The sequence below is a fragment of the Globicephala melas genome, chromosome 7 (assembly GCF_963455315.2).
Source record: "Globicephala melas chromosome 7, mGloMel1.2, whole genome shotgun sequence".
Taxonomy (NCBI): Eukaryota; Metazoa; Chordata; class Mammalia; order Artiodactyla; family Delphinidae; genus Globicephala; species Globicephala melas.
The window spans coordinates 43,057,516-43,079,549 of record NC_083320.1 but is presented as its reverse complement, the minus strand read 5'-3'; the positions used below and the strand labels follow the sequence as shown (position 1 = coordinate 43,079,549).

Genomic DNA, 22,034 nt, shown 5'->3' with positions numbered 1-22,034 from the left:
TGTGCATGATAAATAAAATCCTATTGTCTGATAGTTTATTTAGTACAGTAACTAGTGTTATTAATATCAGTTTACACTCATGTCAATAGTGGGTATATTAAAAACAACTCTATAAGCGATTTTGATGCATAGAGTTAAAACCCACCATTCTAACAGAATAATCATAAATATTAATGAAATTTTGACAATAGGTATGTGTTCTTCACTTGTTTATATTGGTAAAAAACAGGAACAAGTAATAAATGTCCAATTAATAGGTGAATACAAATGATGCTGAAAAAGAATATTTAATGGCATGGAATGCCATTCTATGGTTGGTTGGTGGCCTCTCCCGGCAGGGCTCGTGCCCCGGTCCGGAAAGATCCCGCATGCCGCGGAGCAGCTGGGCCCGTGAGCCATGGCCGCTGAGCCTGCGCTCCGCAATGGGAGAGGCCACAACAGTGAGAGGCCTGCGTACCGCAAAAAAAAAAAAAGAAAGAAAGAAAAAAAAAATCCATGTGATGAAACCAATATTCGATCAACAAATGTCTGTGAAGTAGGTACTTAGTATACCTACTAAGCAAATTATATGAGCCCTACTTTAAGAAATCCGAACTATCATTTGGAATTTAAAAACATGTGCACTATAGACAAAGTAATTGTTTCACAAAGAAGGAAAGGACAAATTGTTATAGACAAGTAATAAACTGTGAGAAAAAACTTAATAAGGAGGGAGCGCAATCTAGGTTTGGTTAAGATGAAGGCTTGGGTGAATATGCACAAAATGATCCATGAAGAAAGTTTCAGGTGGGTGGGATCTTGAGTTGATCACTCTGGACTTCTAGTTTAGTGCGATGTGCACAGGACAAGGATTGTGATGCACACCATCTACCTTCTGTTGGCTGTCCCAGATTATACAGCAAACAAAATCTTGACAGCTAACTCACATTTCATCTTAGATGGCACGACATGCAGGTCTCTTAGCCTTTGAAATATGAGCACTGTGATATTGGCATCAGGTAATTTTCTCAGAGGAAAACAGATTTTGGGGGTGTGTGCTGAGGACTTGGGGAAATAACTGTGGCCTGAAAATGACACACTGGCTGCCACCCATGTGCAGAAAATGACCTGAAAGATTGAACCCTCCATTCAGCTCTTTCAGAGTTAACACCGAGTGGCCACACCAGGCTCTGTTCAGGTTGGAGGCTGAGGTGGCGTCTCTTGCAATGTGGTGCAGAGAGGAAGGAAGAGGAGTGAACTGAGAAAGCAGCATGAATTAGAGGATACAATCTGGCAGACTCAGAGCTGCTCAGCAGTTAAAGCAACTTTTTTCTCCCCCATATCGCAAAATAGTGTCTCCTATTCTTCACTTTGTCATGTAAAAAATCTCATATCATGGGCCTCCCTGGTGGCGCAGTGGTTGAGAGTCCGCCTGCCGATGCAGAGGACACGGGTCCGTGCCCTGGTCCGGGAAGATCCCACATGCCGCGGAGCGGCTAGGCCCGTGAGCCATGGCCACTGAGCCTGCGTGTCCGGAGCCTGTGCTCCACAACGGGAGAGGCCACAACAGTGAGAGGCCCGCATACCACACACACAAAAAAATCTCGTATCACCTGATACTCAGAACCAACAATAGGATTTTTACAGACAGGACAGGAAGGAAACACTGTTTGCCCAACTTCTGAGGAGCTTTCAACTCCAACATGTATTTTTGTTCAGGCAAATCCAAACAACTCTGAGAAAGAGGCCGTGGGGGTACAGAGAATAGAACATGCTAGGTGTGGGTTGCCCTTGCCCACTCCCCCCTCACACACAGAGTCTAAAACTCTCACTAACAGACTCATTACCCTGGTGGGTGAAAAATGCTCTGTAGGTGGTGGGGTCACTAACCACAGACTTAACACCAAAACCCTGAACTCAGCCTTCTAATAGATGGAGTTTTTTTCTACTTTCAGACAACTTTGCTGTTGCCTGTTTCCCCTTACTTCCCTAACAGTAATTTGTGAGGGATAGCCATAGAAGTTCCCATCAGTTAAAAACAAAAATGCAGGAGGTGTGAATTTTTTTAGACTGTAAGCTTCATGATTTCCTCCAATTGTATTCCTAGTGCTTAATATGTGACTGATAACATAAGAACTTATTAAATATTTGTTGACTAGATAATAAGATTGGTTACGTGATATTTATAAAAGACTCAGTATAAAGTGACAGACAAGGTATGAAAATGAAGAGGTGGACTTATGTGCCTATTAGCAAATGGTAACAAAAAGAAAGCCACACAGTAAAATGCAAACTTAATAAATGGGTCAAAAAGGATATTTTACATTGATTTTTTAAAAGTTGCATTCACCAATATTATCTTGTACTTATGCTCCTCACAACATAGTAACAAATACACAAAGCAAAAACTTCTAGAAGCTTAGGAGAGTTGATAAACCCACAGTGATAGAAAAAGATTGACTTCAGTATGTTGCTTTAAAAAAATCAATGGAATTTTCTAACAGATCTCCCTGATTGTTCCTTGACTAACTACAATTCATTTGTCAGAGTAAGCTTAAAAAACAGAAATCAGTTCATGTCACACCTCTGCTCAAACCTCTCAATGGTTTCCCATCACACTCAGTATAAGACTCAGATTCCTGACCAAGGCCCACAAGCTTCTATACAAGACAGCCCAGCTAACCTCTTTGATCTCATCACTTTGTTATTTCATGTTTTAGATACATCCTTGAAAAAACTACAGTTTGTCTTAGAATTGCTAAGTTTTGTCCACATAATGGATATTATTTTCTGATATCTTATTGGGTGCTTTCAATCTTTCATGCACTCTATTTTCACTTTTTGTAATGATACTTTTGAAATTTTAGCATGTGCGCTTAACATCTGTGTCTGATTCCCTTTCGTAGCTCCTTCTGTGAGCATACCTTTGTAGTGAACTTTTAATTTTGTATAATAATTGAGCTGGGTATAGAAGTCTAAGTTGATGGGTATTGTATTCCAGCTCGGTGAAGAGTTTATTCCACTCGTCTCTCACTTAATACTGTTTTAAATTTGGCTTTCAGTTTATCTCTCATTTTTACGTAGGTAATAGATTTGGATTCCCTTGCTACTTTTTGGACCTTTTCTTCCTCTCTGGTGTCCTGCAGTTTCTTTTTATTTATGATGCTTGGGGCCTGTATTTCTAGAATCTAAGAATATATGACAGCCACAAGGTCAGCTCCTACTCACAGTTCTGTTTTACAGTTTAAAATTTTTTTTGGTTCTATAACTTAAAATTTAGATGAGTGGTTACTGCAGGTGGGAAGAGAGCAGAGTGGAGATGGGGTGGGGGCACAGGAGGCTACAAAGACACTGATAGCAACTGAGTATAAAATGTCAATAGCAGCTTGCCCTACTATCTGCATATATATGTGTATATATATATATATATATACACACACACATATATTTATATATGTATGTTAGGAATGATGTTCATGAAATATTAATATGGTTATATCTGGGGAGTAGATTTTGGATTATTTCATATTTTCTTTGCATATTTTTGTATTGCTTCAATTTTTAAAGTTATGAATATGCACCATTTTAATTTTTTTAGTCATTCTGAGGGACAAAGAGAGAGAAGGGTTGTTAGAGGCTGAATATTTGTGTCTCCCCAATTCATATGTTGAAATCCTAACCCCTGATGTGATGGTATTAGGAGGTGGAGCCTCTTATAAGTGATTAGGTCATAAGGGCAGAGCCCTCTTGAATGGGATTAGTGTTCTTTTAAAAGAGAACCTAGAGAGCTTCCCTGTGAGGTTACAGGGAAAAGACAGCCATCCATGAACCAGAAAGCTGAATCAGACATTGAATGTGCCAGCACTTTGACCTTGGGCTTCCTATCCAGAACTGTGAAAAATAAATGTCTTTTATTTAAAATCCACTCAATCAATTGTACTTTTGTTATAGCATCCAGAACAGACTAAGACACAGACAGGAAGACGAATAAGGAAAATAGATTCTCACTAGAAAGTCCAAGAACAAAGATCCAGCAATCAAACTCCAAGGTATTTACCCAAATATATTGAAAACTCGTATGCACACAAAAACCTACACATAAGTGTTAATATCAGCTTTGTTTATCAATCCCCAACACGGATAAACAAACTGTACTACTGCCATAAAAAGGAATATCATTCAGCGCTAAAAAGAGCTATCACGCTACAAAAAGACACGGAGGAAACTTAAAAGCATATTACTAAGTGAGGAAGGCCAATCTGAAAAGTTTACATACTGTAGGATTTCAACTATATGACATTCTGGAAAAGCTAAAACTATAGAGTAAAAAGATTAGTGGTTGCCAGGAGTTAGGGAGTGGGTGAGGGACGGACAAATGAATTGGTGGAGTAGAGGACATTTTTAGGGCAGTGAAACTGAAATGGTGAATGCATGACATAACGCATTGTCAAAACCTATAGACTTGTACAACACAAAGAGTAAACCCTAATGCAATCTTGGACTTTAAGTTAATAATAATGTACCACGATACGTTCATCAGCTGAAACAAATGTACAAAACCAATGCCAGATAATAATATGGGAAACTGGGGAGAGGCAGGTGGAGAGGGAGAATATGGGAGCTTTCTGTACTTTCTGCTCAATTTTTCTGTGAACCTAAAGCTGCTCTAAAAAAATAAAGTCTATTGTTTTTTTTAAAAAAGTCCTAAGAACAGGGTGAAGCATTCTTGAAATATCTGGGACAGATATTTATTTTTAGCAAACCCTAATACAGTCCTTACCACATGCTTTACAATTTTTTTTAATGCTCCTAACATCCCTGTGGAGTAGGTACCATTGTGATTCCACTCACACCGCTGAGGAAACTCAGGTGAGAGAGTGTAAACCTCTTGCCCTGAGCCACACAGCAAGGAAGTCACAGAGTCAGGATTCAACCCAACATAGTCCTTGCTCCTGGCCTTCACCTGAGGCTACCTCCCCTTAGAGGGACTAAGGCGACCTGGACATTAGTGTTCACTGCTTCCACCACGGAGATTGCCTTGACTCTTGGTTCAATGGTTTTGTTTGTCTTTTATAACAAGCCATTCCAAATTCTTATCAGAAGTAGGTGGGATATAAATAGTAAGTTAAAATATTGAAACTGGAGATCCCAGTTGCTCTGTCAAGAGCTAAAATAAATTTACCTTATACCTGCTTAGCTCCCCTGATACAATACTGTTTGCTCTTTTATGCTATAATAGTTATGATGGGTTGTATTTAAAATGCCAGAGGATGAAAATGTTCAAACCAGGTAAGAACAGTGGCACTATTCTTTCAGCAGGAGGTGTTTTTTTTTTCTTTTGAGGGGAGGGGGATCTTGTTTTATCAAAAAGACTTGTCTTAACATAATTGGCAATGTTCTGAATCAATATAAATACCCAATAAGTATAGTTTATAAATCAAAGGAAAGAACAAATGTTTTTGTCCATTCAAAATATCCTAACCAGGGAATTCCCTGGCGGTCCAGTGGTTAGGACTCTGAGCTTCCACTGCAGGGGGCACGGGTTCAATTCCTGGTCGGGGAACTAAGATCCCACAAGCCTCACAGCACGGCCAAAAATAAATAAATAAAAATAAATACAAAATATCCTAACCAATCAAACTGTTTTAGGAGTCTCTAGTTCGTAGTAGAACCATGCTGGGTACTGGAGGGAAGAGGAAGGTCACAAAAGGAACTCAGACTTTTAACTTCAAAGAGCTTGTGACCTGCTTAGACACATCTAGCACAGATGAGATACTGCTTGTCTTGCAGCCCATGCTCCGTGAGGAATGAGAATGAGGGGTAAAGCACCGGTGAAGGCTCCCTTACTGCTCTGGGACCTCCACAGCTCCTCTAGGGATGAATGGGAGCTGGACTGGAGGAAGAGAGATGGCAGAGCATTCCTGGCCATGAGACTGTCATGGACAAAGGCCCAGAGTCATTCAAGAGTAAGCTGGTTGTGCTCAGGAACAAGGAGTAGATCTATTTTTCTGGGGCAGGAATGTTGAGGAGCTTGGGGCAGTTTATTGGAAAAGGTCGACAGAGACAAGATGCTGGAAGGCCCATGACCTAAGCAGAGACATTTGTGCTTGAGCTGAAATGTGACTGGGAATTACCGTTGGGTTCTTAGGCTCCCTCACAATCTTATCTCCACTCAGAAAAATGACGGGCTGGACACTTACCCTTGATTTACAGAGAAGATCCTGCTACTTTCCCTATCAACAAAAATGTCTGTTTTTTGAAAGCCTATTTTTTTTTTGCCAAAATAAAAGCTTCAGTCTTTCTTACAATCCCAAAAGGTAGATAATAATCATCCTCATTTACATGAAAAGATATAGGAATTTAGAAAAATTAAGTGACTTGCCCAAGGCCACATTTTGAGAATCAGAATTTCCAAAGACCATGCATCACCTATTATACCCACCCATGTCCCTCTAGCAAAGACCAAGGGTCAGCAACCTTTCCTATAAATGGCCAGATAAATATGCTTAATACAGACATACACGCGCACGCGCGCACGCACACACACACACACACACACACAATACACATATACACATTTTTATTTTAGGCTTTGGAGCCATACAGTCTCTGTCACAACTACTCAACGGTGCCACTGCAGTGCAAAAGCAGCCGGAGTCAATACGTAACTGACTAACCAAGCTGCATTCCACTAAAATACAGAAATTTGAATTTCCTATAATTTTCATGCCACTTATTTATTTTACTTTTATTCTTTTTCAACCACTTAATGTAAAAGCCATTCTCAGTCATGGACCGTACAAGAACAGGCAGCGACCACATTTGACTTGCGGGTAGCAGTATGCCAAACCCCTGTTTTAGGTTTATTGATTAGAGCACTAACTAACGAAGCCAAGGTTAAATGTCTTACCTCTGGAACAGATAGTTTGCTTTACACTGTGAAAAATCCCGTTTTGTTGGCAACAAGTTCATTTCCTACCCCCAGCCAAGTGTCTTGCAAATTTGTAGGGGATTATAAGGGCAAATGTAACAGTAAAACAGCAATGAAAAAAATCCAATCCAAACAACAATAAAACAATAACAACAATTAAAAACAACAATCCAAACAACAATAAAAAATTAATACCTATGTCCCTCTCACAAGTGTTAGTAACATCAAGCACATTTCTATTATAGTCTAGGAAAATTTTTGTAAAAATGCATTAATTGTAAGTTTGAGATTCTAAAGAAGCCTCACTGAGAAACGACATATGTATATTTCATGTTCTCTAATACGTTGTATAGGCACTCAGTAAATATTAGAGCTGTCCACGTTCAGAGTTTGTTTCATAAGCATCTCTGGGTTTAGGTCATTATTAGTCTGCCCTTAATTCTTTAGATCTCTGTTTCACTTACTTCATTCATTCATCCCTTTAATCAATGAATATTACACACCTATTATATATCCAGCTGTGTGGTGGGCACTGGGAATTCAAAGCTGAATATAACGTCCTTGCCTCAAGTAACCCACAATTTGAGGGAGAAGAAAAACTTAGAAATAACACTAATGTAGAATATACTAAATGCTGTGGTACAGATGTGTTGGAGGTGTTATGGGAACACAGAGAGATGGGCTTTGCCTGGGTGAACTTTTGGAATAGGAAGCTACAGGGCACCACAGAATGCTTTTGAAGGAGGTGAAGTTTGAGCCAAATCTGGAAGGACACATACAACCATAATGCCTCCACCTATGAATGAGAACAATACCAAGTCTAAATTGTTACATAAGAGACAAAGGCAAGGGAGGATGGAGAGATAGCCATGAACCTAGCATCTTTCAAATACCTGATCCACATTCTCAATTTGATCATACCTAGTAAGCAGTCACATGTAAATCACATACCCTCCCAGTTGTAGTGTATTTTAGATTCAAAAGTTGGTGCAAAACAAACATTGGATAATGAAATAAAATTGAGCACAAAATTTAAAATAGTAAGAGAATTCAGCTTTTTCCCTCTTAAATCTGGTTTGGAACTAAGATGAGGCTACATTTTTGTTTTTGCTAAATTTAGGACTTGTAAATCCAAATATTTTTAAAAAGTAGAATGAATTCTCACCTGAAGGACTTTCCTAATTCTTTTTAGGTTGTGTATTAAAAGCAGATTTTTCTCTTTGGAAACGCGACCTAACTGTTCATCCAGTTGTATTAACAAGTTTTGAAGAAGAATTGTTGCCATGGATTCATTGTTAGATGCTGCCTCCCTAAAAAACAAAAGTGCTATTACACAGCAGGAAACAACTTAGTAAAATGTCTACTTTTTTTTTTTAACCATAATCATTTTAAAGTGATAAATATACCCCGCAGTGATAAGCATTTACTGGTTTTTAAAAATTAAATTGTACACATGAAAGTACATTCAACATCACTAATCGTTAGGGAAATGCAAATCAAACCATAAGATACCACTTCACACCTATTAGGATGGCTATTATTGAAAACACAAAATAAGTTTTGGTGAGGATGTAAAACTGGAACCCTTATATATTGCTGGTGGCAATGGAAAATGGTACAGCCACTGTATAAGACAGTATGGAGATTCCTCAAATTAAAAACAAAAAATTATATACAATTTCACGTCTGGGTAGATACTTAAAAGAATTGAAAGCAGGGACTTGAGTAGATACTTGACATCAACATTTATATCAGCTTTATTCACAATAGCTGAAAGGTGGAAACAACTCAGATGTCCACTGAAGGATGGATGAATAAATAAAATGTAGTAGATACATACAATAGAATATTATTCAGCCTTAAAAAGGAAGGAAATTCTGATACATGCTGCTCATACGAATGAACCTTGAAAGAATGTGCTAAGTAAAATGTCAGTCACAAAATAACGAATATTGTGTGATTACACTTGCATGAAGTACCTGGACTAGTTGAATTCAGAGACAGAAAACAGAATAATGGTTGCCAGGGGCCGGGGTGGAGAGAATGAGGAATTATTATTTAATAAGTACACAGTTTCAGTTTGGGAAGATGAAAAAGTTCTGGAGATGCATGCACAACAGTGTGAATATACTTAATGCCACTAAACTGTATACCTAACAAATGGTTAAAATGGTAAATTTTATGTTATGTATATTTTATCAAAAGAAAAATTTTAAGACAACTATTTAAAGCAAAATATGTTTTTAATTGTACAAGGTGAATAGAGCTTTAAAAAACGTTTGTAAAACATGTTAAGAAAAATATTTATATTGAGTCTATGATAGAGAATTGATATAAACAAGAGATTTACTTCTTGTCTTTTTAATACTTAGAAATCGTTGGAGTTTAGCTTATTAAAAAACAAAGCACTAGAGCCATTTTTTCACCTACAGTGGATGAAACCAGAAAGGACAATGATTCTCCTCCGTTAAGGAAGCTTTCCAAATCCTCAAGGAAAGTTCTTTACCTGATAAGAATGTATCAACTGAATCAAAAGTGGACCATAGAATAAATCCACGTGGATAGAGCATAAAGCATTTGTCCATCAACCTCTAGGGAAAATACAATAATGTTTGATCCTACCAGTCTTGATTTTCAATCCACTGGGCCAACAGATGCCGAATTTCCATAGGAAAGTTGTCATCATAGAATTGATCAACTTGCTCCAAAAATTTTATTTCTAACTGTTGGACTTGATTCCACTGAGTCATACTACAAAGAAGAGGGAAAATTAGAGTTTAAAAATAATGTTAATTAATAACTATGGTACATGTTTTCTTTTTTTCTTGGATTTCGGACAAAGACAATGTTGTCCATCAAGTAACCGGAGAAAAAAATTTCTCTTATAGAGTTTTAGGCAGAAACTTGCTGAGGTAGAATCCAGGGCCTAAGCATTTTAAAGCCTAGTTATTCAGAAGCCAGGTAGGGGCTAAATCCACTTCAGTTTTAGTCAGAAACTGGGTGAGGCAGAATCCAGGGCCTAAGCATTTTAAAGCCTAGTTATTCAAGAGAGGGGCTTCCGGGAATATGGCGGAAGAGTAAGACGCTGAGATCACCTTCCTCCCCACAGATACACCAGAAATACATCTACACGTGGAACAACTCCTACAGAACACCTACTGAACACTGGCAGAAGACCTCAGACCTCCCAAAAGGCAAGAAACCCCCCACGTACCTGGGTAGGGCAAAAGAAAAAAGAGACAAAAGAATAGGGACGGGACCTCCACCAGTGGGAGGGAGCTGTGAAGGAGGAAATGTTTCCACACACTAGGAAGCCCCTTCATGGGCGGAGACTGCGGGTGGCACAGGGGAAAAGCTTCGGAGCCACGGAGGAGAGCACAGGGATGCGGGAGGATCAGGGCCGACCGGCACTCACCAGCCTGAGAGGCTTGTCTGCTCACCCGCCGGGGTGGGCGGGGCTGGGAGCTGAGGCTCGGGCTTCGGTCGGAGCACAGGGAGAGGATTGGGGTTGGCGGCGTGAATACAGCCTGCAGGGGGTTAGTGCGCCACGGCTGGCCGGGAGGGAGTCCGGGGAAAAGTCTGCACCTGCCGAAGAGGCAAGAGACTTTTTCTTGCCTCTGTTTCCTGGTGCGCGAGGAGAGGGGATTAAGAGCGCTGCTTAAAGGAGCTCCAGAGACAGGCGCGAGCCGCGGCTAAAAGCGCGGACCCCAGAGACGTGCATGAGACGCTAAGGCTGCTGCTGCCGCCACCAAGAAGCCTGTGTGCGAGCACAGGTCACTCTCCACACCCCCCTTCCGGGGAGCCTGTGCAGCCCGCCACTGCCGGGGTCCCGGGATCCAGGGACTCCTCCGGGAGAACGCACGGCGCGCCTCAGGCTGGTGCAACGTCACGCCGGCCTCTGCCGCCGCAGGCTCGCCCCGCACTCCGTGCCCCTCCCACCCCCCCGGCTTGAGTGAGCCAGAGCCCCCGAATCAGCGGCTCCTTTAACCCTGTCCTGTCTGAGCAAAGAACAGACGCCCTCCAGCGACCTACACGCAGAGGCGGGGCCAAATCCAAAGCTGAGCCCCTGGGAGCTGTGAGAACAAAGAAGAGAAAGGGAAATCTCTCCAGCAGCCCCAGGAGCAGTGGATTAAAGCTCCACAATCAACTTGATGTCTGTGGAATACATGAATAGACAACGAATCATCCCAAATTGAGGAGGTGGGCTTTGAGAGCAAGATCTATGATTTTTTTCCCCTTTTCCTCTTTTTGTGAGTGTGTATGTGTATGCATCTGTGTGAGATTTTGTCTGTATAGCTTTGCTTCCACCATTTGTCCTAGGGTGCTATCCGTCCATTTTTTTCTTAATAGTTATTTTTTTATTTTAATAACTTTATTTTATCTTACTTTATTTTATTTTACCTTATCTTCTTTCTTTCTTTTTTTCCTTCCTTCCCTCCTTCCTTCCTTTGTTCCTCCCACCCTCCCTTCTTTCTTTCTTTCTTTCTACTTCTACTAATTCTTTCCTTCTACTTTTTCTCCCTTTTATTCTGAGCCGTGTGGATAAGCGGCTCTTGGTGCTGCAGTCAGGAGTCAGTGCTGTGCCTCTGAGGTGGGAGAGCCAACTTCAGGACACTGGTCCACAAGAGACCTCCCAGCTCCACGTAATATCAAACGGTGAAAATCACCCAGAGATCTCCATCTCAACACCAGCACCCAGCTTCACTCAAGGACCAGCAAGCTACAGTGCTGGACATCCTATGCCAAACAACTAGCAAGACAGGAACACAACCCCACCCATTAGCAGAGAGGCTGCCTAAAATCATAATAAGTCCACAGACACGCCAAAACACACCACCAGGCGTGGACCTGCCCACCAGAAAGATAAGATTCAGCCTTATCCACCAGAACACAGGCACTAGTCCCCTCCACCAGGAAGCCTACACAACCCACTGAACCAACCTTAGCCACTGGGGACAGACACCAAAAACAATGGGAACTACGAACCTGCAGCCTGCAAAAAGGAGACCCCAAACACAGTAAGATAAGCAAAATGAGAAGACAGAAAAACATACAGCAGATGAAGGAGCAAGATAAAAACACACCAGACCTAACAAGTGAAGAGGAAATAGGCAGTCTACCTGAAAAAGAATTCAGAATAATGATAGTAAAGATGATCCAAAATCTTGGAAATAGAATGGACAAAATGCAAGAAACATTTAACAAGGACCTAGAAGAACTAAAGATGAAACAAACAACGATGAACAACACAATAAATGAAATGAAAAATACTCTAGATGGGATCACTAGCAGAGTAACTGAGGCAGAAGAACGGATAAGTGACCTGGAAGATAAAATAGTGGAAATAACTACTGCAGAACAGAATAAAGAAAAAAGAATGAAAAGAACTGAGAACAGTCTCAGAGACTTCTGGGACAACATTAAATGCACCAACATTCGAATTATAGGGGTTCCAGAGGAAGAAGAGAAAAAGAAAGGGACTGTGAAACTATTTGAAGAGATTATAGTTGAAAACTTCCCTAATATGGGAAAGGAAATAGTTATTCAAGTCCAGGAAGCACAGAGAGTCCCATACACGATAAATCCAAGGAGAAATACGCCAAGACACATATTACTCAAACTGTCAAAAATTAAATACAAAGAAAGCATATTAAAAGCAGCAAGGGAAAAACAACAAATAACACACAAGGGAATCCCCATAAGGTTAACAGCTGATCTTTCAGCAGAAACTCTGCAAGCCAGAAGGGACTGGCAGGACATATTTAAAGTGATGAAGGAGAAAAACCTGCAACCAAGATTACTCTATCCAGCAAGGATCTCATTCAGATTTGATGGAGAAATTAAAACCTTTACGGACAAGCAAAAGCTGAGAGAGTTCAGCACCACCAAACCAGCTTTACAACAACTGCTAAATGGACTTCTCTAGGCAAGAAACACAAGATAAGGAAAAGATCTACAATAACAAACCCAAAACAATTAAGAAAATGGGAATAGGAACATACATATCGATAATTACCTTAAATGTAAATGGACTAAATGTTCCCACCAAAAGACACAGATTGGCTGAATGGATACAAAAACAAGACCCATATATTTGCTGTCTAAAAGAGACCCACTTCAGACCTAGAGACACATACAGACTGAAAGTAAGGGGATGGAAAAAGATATTTCATGCAAATGGAAACCAAAAGAAAGCTGGAGTAGCAATTCTCATATCAGACAAAATAGACTTTAAAATAAAGAATGTTATAAGAGACAAGGAAGGACACTACATAATGATCAAGGGATCGATCCAAGAAGAAGATATAACAATTGTAAATATTTATGCACCCAACATAGGAGCCCCTCAATACATAAGGCAAATACTAACAGCCATAAAAGGGGAAATCGACAGTAACACATTCATAGTAGGGGACTTTAACACCCCACTTTCACCAATGGACAGATCATCCAAAATGAAAATAAATAAGGAAACACAAGCTTTAAATGATACATTAAACAAGATGGACTTAATTGATATTTATAGGACATTCCATCCAAAAACAACAGAATACACGTTTTTCTCAAGTGCTCATGGAACATTCTCCAGGATAGATCATATCTTGGGTCACAAGTCAAGCCTTGGTAAATTTAAGAAAATTGAAATTGTTTCAAGTATCTTTTCCAACCACAACGCTATGAGACTAGATATCAATTACAGGAAAAGATCTGTAAAAAATACAAACACATGGAGGCTAAACAATACACTATTTAATAACGAAGTGATCACTGAAGAAATCAAAGAGGAAATCAAAAATACCTAGAAACAAATGACAACGGAGACACGATGACCCAAAATCTATGGGATGCAGTAAAAGCAGTTCTAAGAGTGAAATTTATAGCAATATAATCCTACCTTAAGAAACAGGAAACATCTCGAATAAACAACCTAACCTTGCACCTAAAGCAATTAGAAAGAACAAAAAACCCCCAAAGTTAGCAGAAGGAAAGAAATCATAAAAATCAGATCAGAAATAAATGATAAAGAAATGAAGGAAACAATAGCAAAGATCAATAAAACTAAAAGCTGGTTCTTTGAGAAGATAAATAAAATTGATAAACCATTAGCCAGACTCATCAAGAAAAAAAGGGAGAAGACTCAAATCAATAGAATTAGAAATGAAAAAGGAGAAGTAACAACTGACACTGCAGAAATACAAAAGATCATGAGAGATTACTACAAGCAATTCTATGCCAATAAAATGGACAACCTGGAAGAAATGGACAAATTCTTAGAAATGCACAACCTGCCAACACTGAATCAGGAAGAAATAGAAAATATGAACAGACCAATCACAAGCACTGAAATTGAAACTGTGATTAAAAATCTTCCAACAAACAAAAGCCCAGGACCAGATGGCTTCACAGGCGAATTCTATCAAACATTTAGAGAAGAGCTAACACCTATCCTTCTAAAACTCTTCCAAAATATAGCAGAGGGAGGAACACTCCCAAACTCATTCTACGAGGCCACCATCACCTTGATACCAAAACCAGACAAGGATGTCACAAAGAAAGAAAACTACAGGCCAATATCACTGATGAACATAGATGCAAAAATCCTCAACAAAATACTAGCAAACAGAATCCAACAGCACATTAAAAGGATCACACACCATGATCAAGTGGGGTTTATTCCAGGAATGCAAGGATTCTTCAATATACGCAAAACAATCAATGTGATAAACCATATTAACAAATTGAAGGAGAAAAACCATATGATCATCTCAATAGATGCAGAGAAAGCTTTCGACAAAATTCAACACCGATTTATGATAAAACCCTGCAGAAGGAGGGCATAGAGGGAACTTTCCTCAACATAATAAAGGCCATATATGACAAACCCACAGCCAACATCATACTCAATGGTGAAAAACTGAAAGCATTTCCACTATGATCAGGAACAAGACAGGTTGCCCACTCTCACCACTCTTATTCAACATAGTTTTGGAAGCTTTAGCCACAGCAATCAGAGAAGAAAAGGAAATAAAGGGAATCCAAATCAGAAAAGAAGAAGTAAAGCTGTCACTGTTTGCAGATGACATGATACTATACATAGAGAATCCTAAAGATGCTACCAGAAAACTACTAGAGCTAATCAATGAATTTGGTAAAGTAGCAGGATACAAAATTAATGCATAGAAATCTCTGGCATTCCTATACACTAATGATGAAAAATCTGAAAGTGAAATCAAGAAAACACTCCCATTTACCATTGCAATAAAAAAAATAAAATATCTAGGAATAAACCTACCTAAGGAGACAAAAGACCTGTATGCAGAAAATTATAAGACACTGATGAAAGAAATTAAAGACGATACAAATAGATGGAGAGATATACCATGTTCTTGGATTGGAAGAATCAACATTGTGAAAATGACTCTACTACCCAAAGCAATCTACAGATTCAATGCAATCCCTATCAAACTACCACTGGTATTTTTCACAGAACTAGAACAAAAAATTTCACAATTTGTATGGAAACACAAAAGACCCCGAATAGCCAAAGCAATCTTGAGAACGAAAAATGGAGCTGGAGGAATCAGGCTCCCTGACTTCAGACCATACTACAAAGCTACAGTAATCAAGACAGTATGGTACTGGCACAAAAACAGAAAGATAGATCAATGGAACAGGATAGAAAGCCCAGAGATAAATCCATGCACATATGGTCACCTTATCTTTGATAAAGGAGGCAGGAATGTACAGTGGAGAAAGGACAGCACCTCTTCAATAAGTGGTGCTGGGAAAACTGGACAGGTACATGTAAAAATATGAGATTAGATCACTCCCTAACACCATACACAAAAATAAGCTCATAATGGATTAAAGGCCTAAATGTAAGGCCAGAAACTGTCAAACTCTTAGAGGAAAACATAGGCAGAACACTCTATGACATAAATCACAGCAAGATCCTTTCTGACCCACCTCCCAGAGAAATGGAAATAAAAACAAAAATAAACAAATGGGACCTAATGAAACTTCAAAGCTTTTGCACAGCAAAGGAAACCATAAATAAGACCAAAAGACAACCCTCAGAATGGGAGAAAATATTTGCAAATGAAGCAACTGACAAAGGATTAATCTCCAAAATTTATAAGCAGCTCATGCAGCTCAATAACAAAAAAACAAACAACCCAATCCAAAAATGGGCAGAAGACCTAAATAGACATTTCTCCAAAGAAGATATACAGACTGCCAACAAACACATGAAACAATGCTCAACTTCATTAATCATTAGAGAAATGCAAATCAAAACTACAATGAGATATCATCTCACACCAGTCAGAATGGCCATCATCAAAAAATCTAGAAACAATAAATGCTGGAGAGGGTGTGGAGAAAAGGGAACACTCTTGCACTGTTGGTGGGAATGTAAATTGATACAGTCACTGTAGAGAACAGTATGGAGGTTCCTTAAAAAACTACAAATAGAACTACCATATGACCCAGCAATCCCACTACTGGGCATATACCCTGAGAAAACCATAATTCAAAAAGAGTCGTGTACCAAAATGTTCATTGCAGCTCTATTTACAATAGCCCGGAGATGGAAACAACCTAAGTGTCCATCATCGGATGAATGGATAAAGAAGATGTGGCACATATATACAATGGAATATTACTCAGCCATAAAAAGAAACAAAATTGAGCTATTTGTAATGAGGTGGATAGGCCTAGAGTCTGTCATACAGAGTGAAGTAAGTCAGAAAGAGAAAGACAAATACCGTGTGCTAACACATATATATGGAATTTAAGAAAAAAAAATGTCATGAAGAACCTAGGGGTAAGACAGGAATAAAAACACAGACCTACTAGAGAATGGACTTGAGGATATGGGGAGGGGGAAGGGTAAGCTGTGACAAAGTGAGAGAGAGGCATGGACATATATACACTACCAAACGTAAAATAGAAGCTAGTGGGAGGCAGCCGCATAGCACAGGGAGATCAGCTTGGTGCTTTGTGACCGCCTGGAGGGGTGGGATAGGGTGGGTGGGAGGGAGGGAGACGCAAGAGGGAAGAGATATGGGAACATATGTATATGTATAACTGATTCACTTTGTTATAAAGCAGAAACTAACACACCATTGTAAAGCAATTATACTCCAATAAAGGTGTAAAAAAAAATTCTCTTATAGTCACCCAATTAAAGAAAACAGAAATGCTAAAACATTTTCAATCCGAAGATAATGTAATTCTGAGCTTTTTCCTACGTCATCACTAGTGAAGGAAACAGGATTCTTTCTCGGCCCCCAAGCCACGTCCTTCTTTGTTCTAACAGAAACTCTGGTTCTGCCTTCTCTAGAAAGCTTTCACTCCCACTCAACACCCCTCACCCTACCCCACACCTGTGTACACAGATTTGGATTCTCAACAAACTCCTTCCCTATCTCTTGCTGCCTCTACACTATTAGGCTTTGAGCAACTTGAAGGCAAATAACATACTCAAGTATATGTCCTAAGAGCCTCTTAAGGCTTTATGTGTGAGGAACACCCAATAAAAGCTTCTTTTATATAAAACTGCCTAATCCTTTTTTCTTTATTTCAGATTTGTCTGGCTTCTGGAGTCAGCCTTATGTTCCAAGTCTTCTAGTCTAATTCAGACTTATCTTTATGAAGAGTTTCATGTATACACTTTCGTGGGCTCTAAATTTTTCAGTTCAAAATACCTCTGGACAAATAAATATTTTTCTTTCTCTCTGTAATGATCCGCTATGGCTAGGCAAAGCTTTTAAAGTCTACTTTTAATTAGTCTCTGATATGCATCAGACAGTAGTTAAACCCTCAAGATACTTAAGAAGAAACCACACTTGATACATAGTTAGCAGCCTGTCATAAAACAAAAGTATGTGTTTCCCCAACATAACCCTAATCTGTCCAGTTTAGAAGCTTTAGACATATTTCTTAACTCAGGGAAATTAATATGACATCTCTCCTTGAAATTACCGTATTTTACTTTTTTCAAAGTCAAATTTTTTATTGTTTTGTCAGTAATTCTAGATTAAACTGAAAAAACTTTTATGTGATCAATCACGATAGTATTTCAACCTATCTTGTAGGTAAGTTAAGATTTACTTTTGCCTACAGAACATCATGATAATAAATTTCATATATTTCATATACATATTCCTCAGGTTTCAAATGGAACCATTTGGGGGCACCTTTTCCCTGATCTAAATGTATTAGAAAAAGATTATTGCCAATGTTTTGCTTAAAGAAAGCAACTGGAAAAAGAAATGTTTCACTTTCCTATCACTTTATACTTACACATAAAATCCTAGGTGTGTTGTAAGTGCTCAATAAGTGCTCATTAAGAGAAGAATGAGTGGCACTCCTGATGCTATGAATAGCACAGGTGGATAGTATTACCCCAGCTTTAAAATGTAAAAAATCTGAGGGACACATAGGCGAAACGACTCTTGCCCAAGATGCACAGCTCCTCAGGATCAACCTGAGGTCTCCTGACACCAGACATGGTCGTCTTTATAGATGCTGGGTGTAACCATATTCCACCCAAAATTGGAACATTTGTTCCCATGTTACTATTGCCATTGCCCTGCTCTATCAATTTATTCTAGTTAATGACAAGAGAACAGGTGCTGAAAATAGCCTTATAATTGTAATTGCTACTATTGTTAAACCCTTGGTATGATTTGGACGAAAATCTGTTTTCTAACTAACAATTAACTGGACTGAACCCATCCTGAAGTTAGAGAGATCACTCCTAGGACCTGAGTCCATCCTCCAGAGAGCTGAACTCAAGGCTGAAAAGGGAAAAGATAGGTTCACAGTCTTAGGACATTCTTTTCTGTTGCAGCTTCTAGAAATGCCTTTAAAGGATTCTAAAAACGTCTTTCACTCTCTACGGGCTAATTCTCCCATCCCAATAAAACTATGGAGCATTTCTTTTGAAAACTGAGTGCCTGCCTAGTCTCTTTGAATGCCTGGTCCTAGAAGATCCCTATAAACGGGCATTTTGTCCCACCGCCTGGCAGCTAATGGTGCCGCTTTAGTTGTGAGGTGAGCCGCAGCGTGCAAAGGAGGAGACCTGCCCTAAAATATCACTGCTCTCCTCAAAGCCTCAATCACTAGCTACCTCAGCTGCGGGGCTGTCTGCTGAAACCGAGGCACGCAATCTAATGTCAGACATTACAGTTGAGAGAAGTCGGCTGAGAAAGTGAAGGGAGCGCCCACTCCGCCCTTCGCCAGGACACACCTCCGCAGCAGCCACAACGGTCCCACCCACCGTTCACATTCTCGGGGGCAGAGCGCCCGAGTCTCCCCGAGAGACCCGCCACGGCGCACCTTTGAATCGTGGAGTCGATCGCTTCTCTTTAAAACTACCCATCCTCAGCTAGGTTAACGTGAAGTAACTGTCAAAACAGCAAGGGAACAGCTAAGGCTCCGCAGCGTCCTGCAGAAGCATTTCCTGGCCTGCGCTGCTCCGGAGAAGCAACGCCAAGGTGTGGTCGGCCTCCTTACCTGGCTCTCTCAGCCCGGGTCCCAGGCGGTGCTCAAGTCCAAAGTCGGAATCGCCCTTCAAGTTCCCCAGAACCCAGCCGCTGACACCATCGTCAGTAGGGGATTTGCATTTCTCCTCCCACTTGAGGCTTTCCTGTGCGTCAGCGTTAAGAGTCTGGGACTTTACTTGGGTCGTTCCCACCCACTCTCTCTTCTAGAAAAGCTGAAGACCAGAAACAGTCTGGCTGAAGCCGCTTCTCAGGGCGCCCTTTCCGCATCCCCATCAATCACTCCGGCCACTGCCTGTGGCCCGTGGGTGTCAGGAGGAGGGGCGTGGGAGGGGGGTCACACACAGTCATTTTCTTCTGGTTTCCCCGGACCATCGGAGACCCCCTGCAGACTTACTTGCCTGGAGCTACATTCCTGGCTTCCCAGCCTCCTCCTTACAGACTCCACTCATCTTGGTAAGAGCCAGCCCCTGGGATGAAAGGGGTACCTCGCCAGGATGAAAACAGCAAATCGAAGACTTCACTGTGCCCGGATTCCAGCAGGGTCTGCTCGCCAGGAGGAGGACAACCTCACCCAAAGGTTTGGGCCGTCTCCTGTGCAGGTGGACTCCTGCCCTTACTAGCCCAGTATCCTCCTTCCCTCCCCACACCTGGGGCCCTTCTCCCATTGTGACTTGGGCTGGTCCTAGAATCACAGAGCTGGAGGGAGCCTTGGCTTCATCTGGTTCTGATTCCTCTTTCATATCTGAAAAGACTGAGGCCCAGAGAGGTGACCAGAGTGACTCAATGAGTTAGCTGCAGAGGCTGGGTAAGAGTCTGGGGCTTTCAACTCCCTCCTTAGTGCTCTTTTCGTTTCATCTCTTCGGAGCCAGATGTTAACATCCTGACACGCAGTAAGAGTTCTACAAAAGTTCAGGAAAATAAAGACAAAAATAAAGGAAGATAGACAAAAGGAGGTAGAAAGAATGACTCAATCTGCTTATGCACATGCCTAGAGCCATCTGCCAAGGTCAAAGGCCTTGCTTCACCATCGTGGGGACCAGCATCGCACAGGATTCTCCTCCTCTTTCAGGAGACATTATTATCATGTGATTAAATTTACTACCCCTCTCCCTCACTCACAAAAAATAAGTCAATCCACCCCAAAGTCACACATCTAAATTCAAAGTCATCCCTCTAAATTCACTGGTCAGGTAGAGATGGTCCTGGCCGCTTGCTCTCACTGGGCGGTTTCCAGGGGCTTATGCTTGATCTGCCCCTACCTGAAGAAAGTGCCTCCTCTGAGCTGTTCCGTAAGCTATGGGGCAAAGCCTGGGTTTCTTCTGGGGAAGAGGTCACTGCCTATGGGAAAAAGTCCAGATTCAAGGCACTCAAAGTTCTGTACAACTTGGTCCTAACCTCTCCTGGAAACTTCCCCCTACGCCCCCAACGAAAGCCTATGATCTGATGAAGACCAGTCTTCTCTGCTCCCTAGGTGAACCTCTCATATTTCAGTATTGATGCTCCCTTCAGCTGCAGTTTCTTCCCCCAACTTGTCTACTTATTGAAATCCTCTCCTTCTCAGTGATTTCACTGATGACCCCAACCCATAAGCAACTTTTCCCCGCTCTGAAATCTCATCGTACTTCCCGTCCAAACTAGTGCAGTCCAAGAGAAAAAAAATGCAAGCCACATATGTTTGTTTCTAGTAGCCACATTAAAAATACAGAATATTAACATTTCAGCATATAATCAATATAAAAAGTTATTAATGAGAGAGAGCATTCCATAGATTAACAACAAGGTCCTACTGTATAGCACAGGGAACTATATTCAATATCCTATAATAAACCATAATAGGAAAGAATATGAAAAAGAATATATATATACATGTATAACTGAATCACTTTGCTGTACACCAGAAATGAACACAGCATTGTAAATAAACTATACTTCAATTTAAAAAACTTATTTCATACTAAATCTGTGATGTCTGGTGTGTATTTGGCAGTTCAAGGATATCTCAGTTAGGACCAGCCACATTTCAAGTGCTTAGTAACCATATGTGGCTAGTGGCTACCATACTGGACAGTGGAGACCTAGCCCACTCACGTAACACTTTTCATTTCCTGCCTTATAGTATTAGTCATAGTGGTTTTGCAGGTCTTTATCGTCATTATATTCAACTGCTGAGTGACTGCTGTAGGAAGCAGAGAGTTTGTTCCCTTCTTCCTTTTAAGGACCTCACCTTGGGACACTCCTAGCAGTTCTCAAACTGTTTGGTCTCAAGATAACTTTATACTCTTAAAAATTGTTGACAAGCCCAAAGAATTTTTGTGTATTTCTATTCTGTATTCATTTTTTAATGTATTGTACTTAAACTTAAATCTGAGAAAAATTAAAACATCTGTTCATCGAAAATTATAGTCATAAACCCATTATGTGCTAAACATTTAAAAAATGGAAAACAAGCGTATTCTCCAACATAGACACAAAAAAATAGAAGAGTAGCATTGATTTACATTTAAAAAAATCTCTTTGATGTCTGCTTTGAGAGAAGACAGCTGGATTCTTATATCTGCTTCTACATATAATTTATTGCCAAATATTGTTTTGGTTGAAGTATTTGAAGAAAG

General features: G+C 40.3%; 1 protein-coding gene across 1 annotated transcript in view; it reads right to left on the bottom strand.

The window, feature by feature from the left end:
- The window catches only part of STAT4 (signal transducer and activator of transcription 4), a 92,027-nt gene extending 72,468 nt beyond the window's left edge, over nucleotides 1–19,559 (bottom strand). The window contains exons 1-3 of the mRNA XM_030847722.2: nucleotides 19,433–19,559; nucleotides 9,533–9,661; nucleotides 8,076–8,220 (exon numbers count right to left, since the gene is read on the bottom strand). Of these exons, the coding sequence (XP_030703582.1) occupies nucleotides 8,076–8,220; nucleotides 9,533–9,660 (273 nt within the window). The 5' untranslated portion in view covers nucleotide 9,661; nucleotides 19,433–19,559. The remainder of the gene's footprint in view (nucleotides 1–8,075; nucleotides 8,221–9,532; nucleotides 9,662–19,432) is intronic.
- Nucleotides 19,560–22,034: the final 2,475 nt, after the last annotated feature.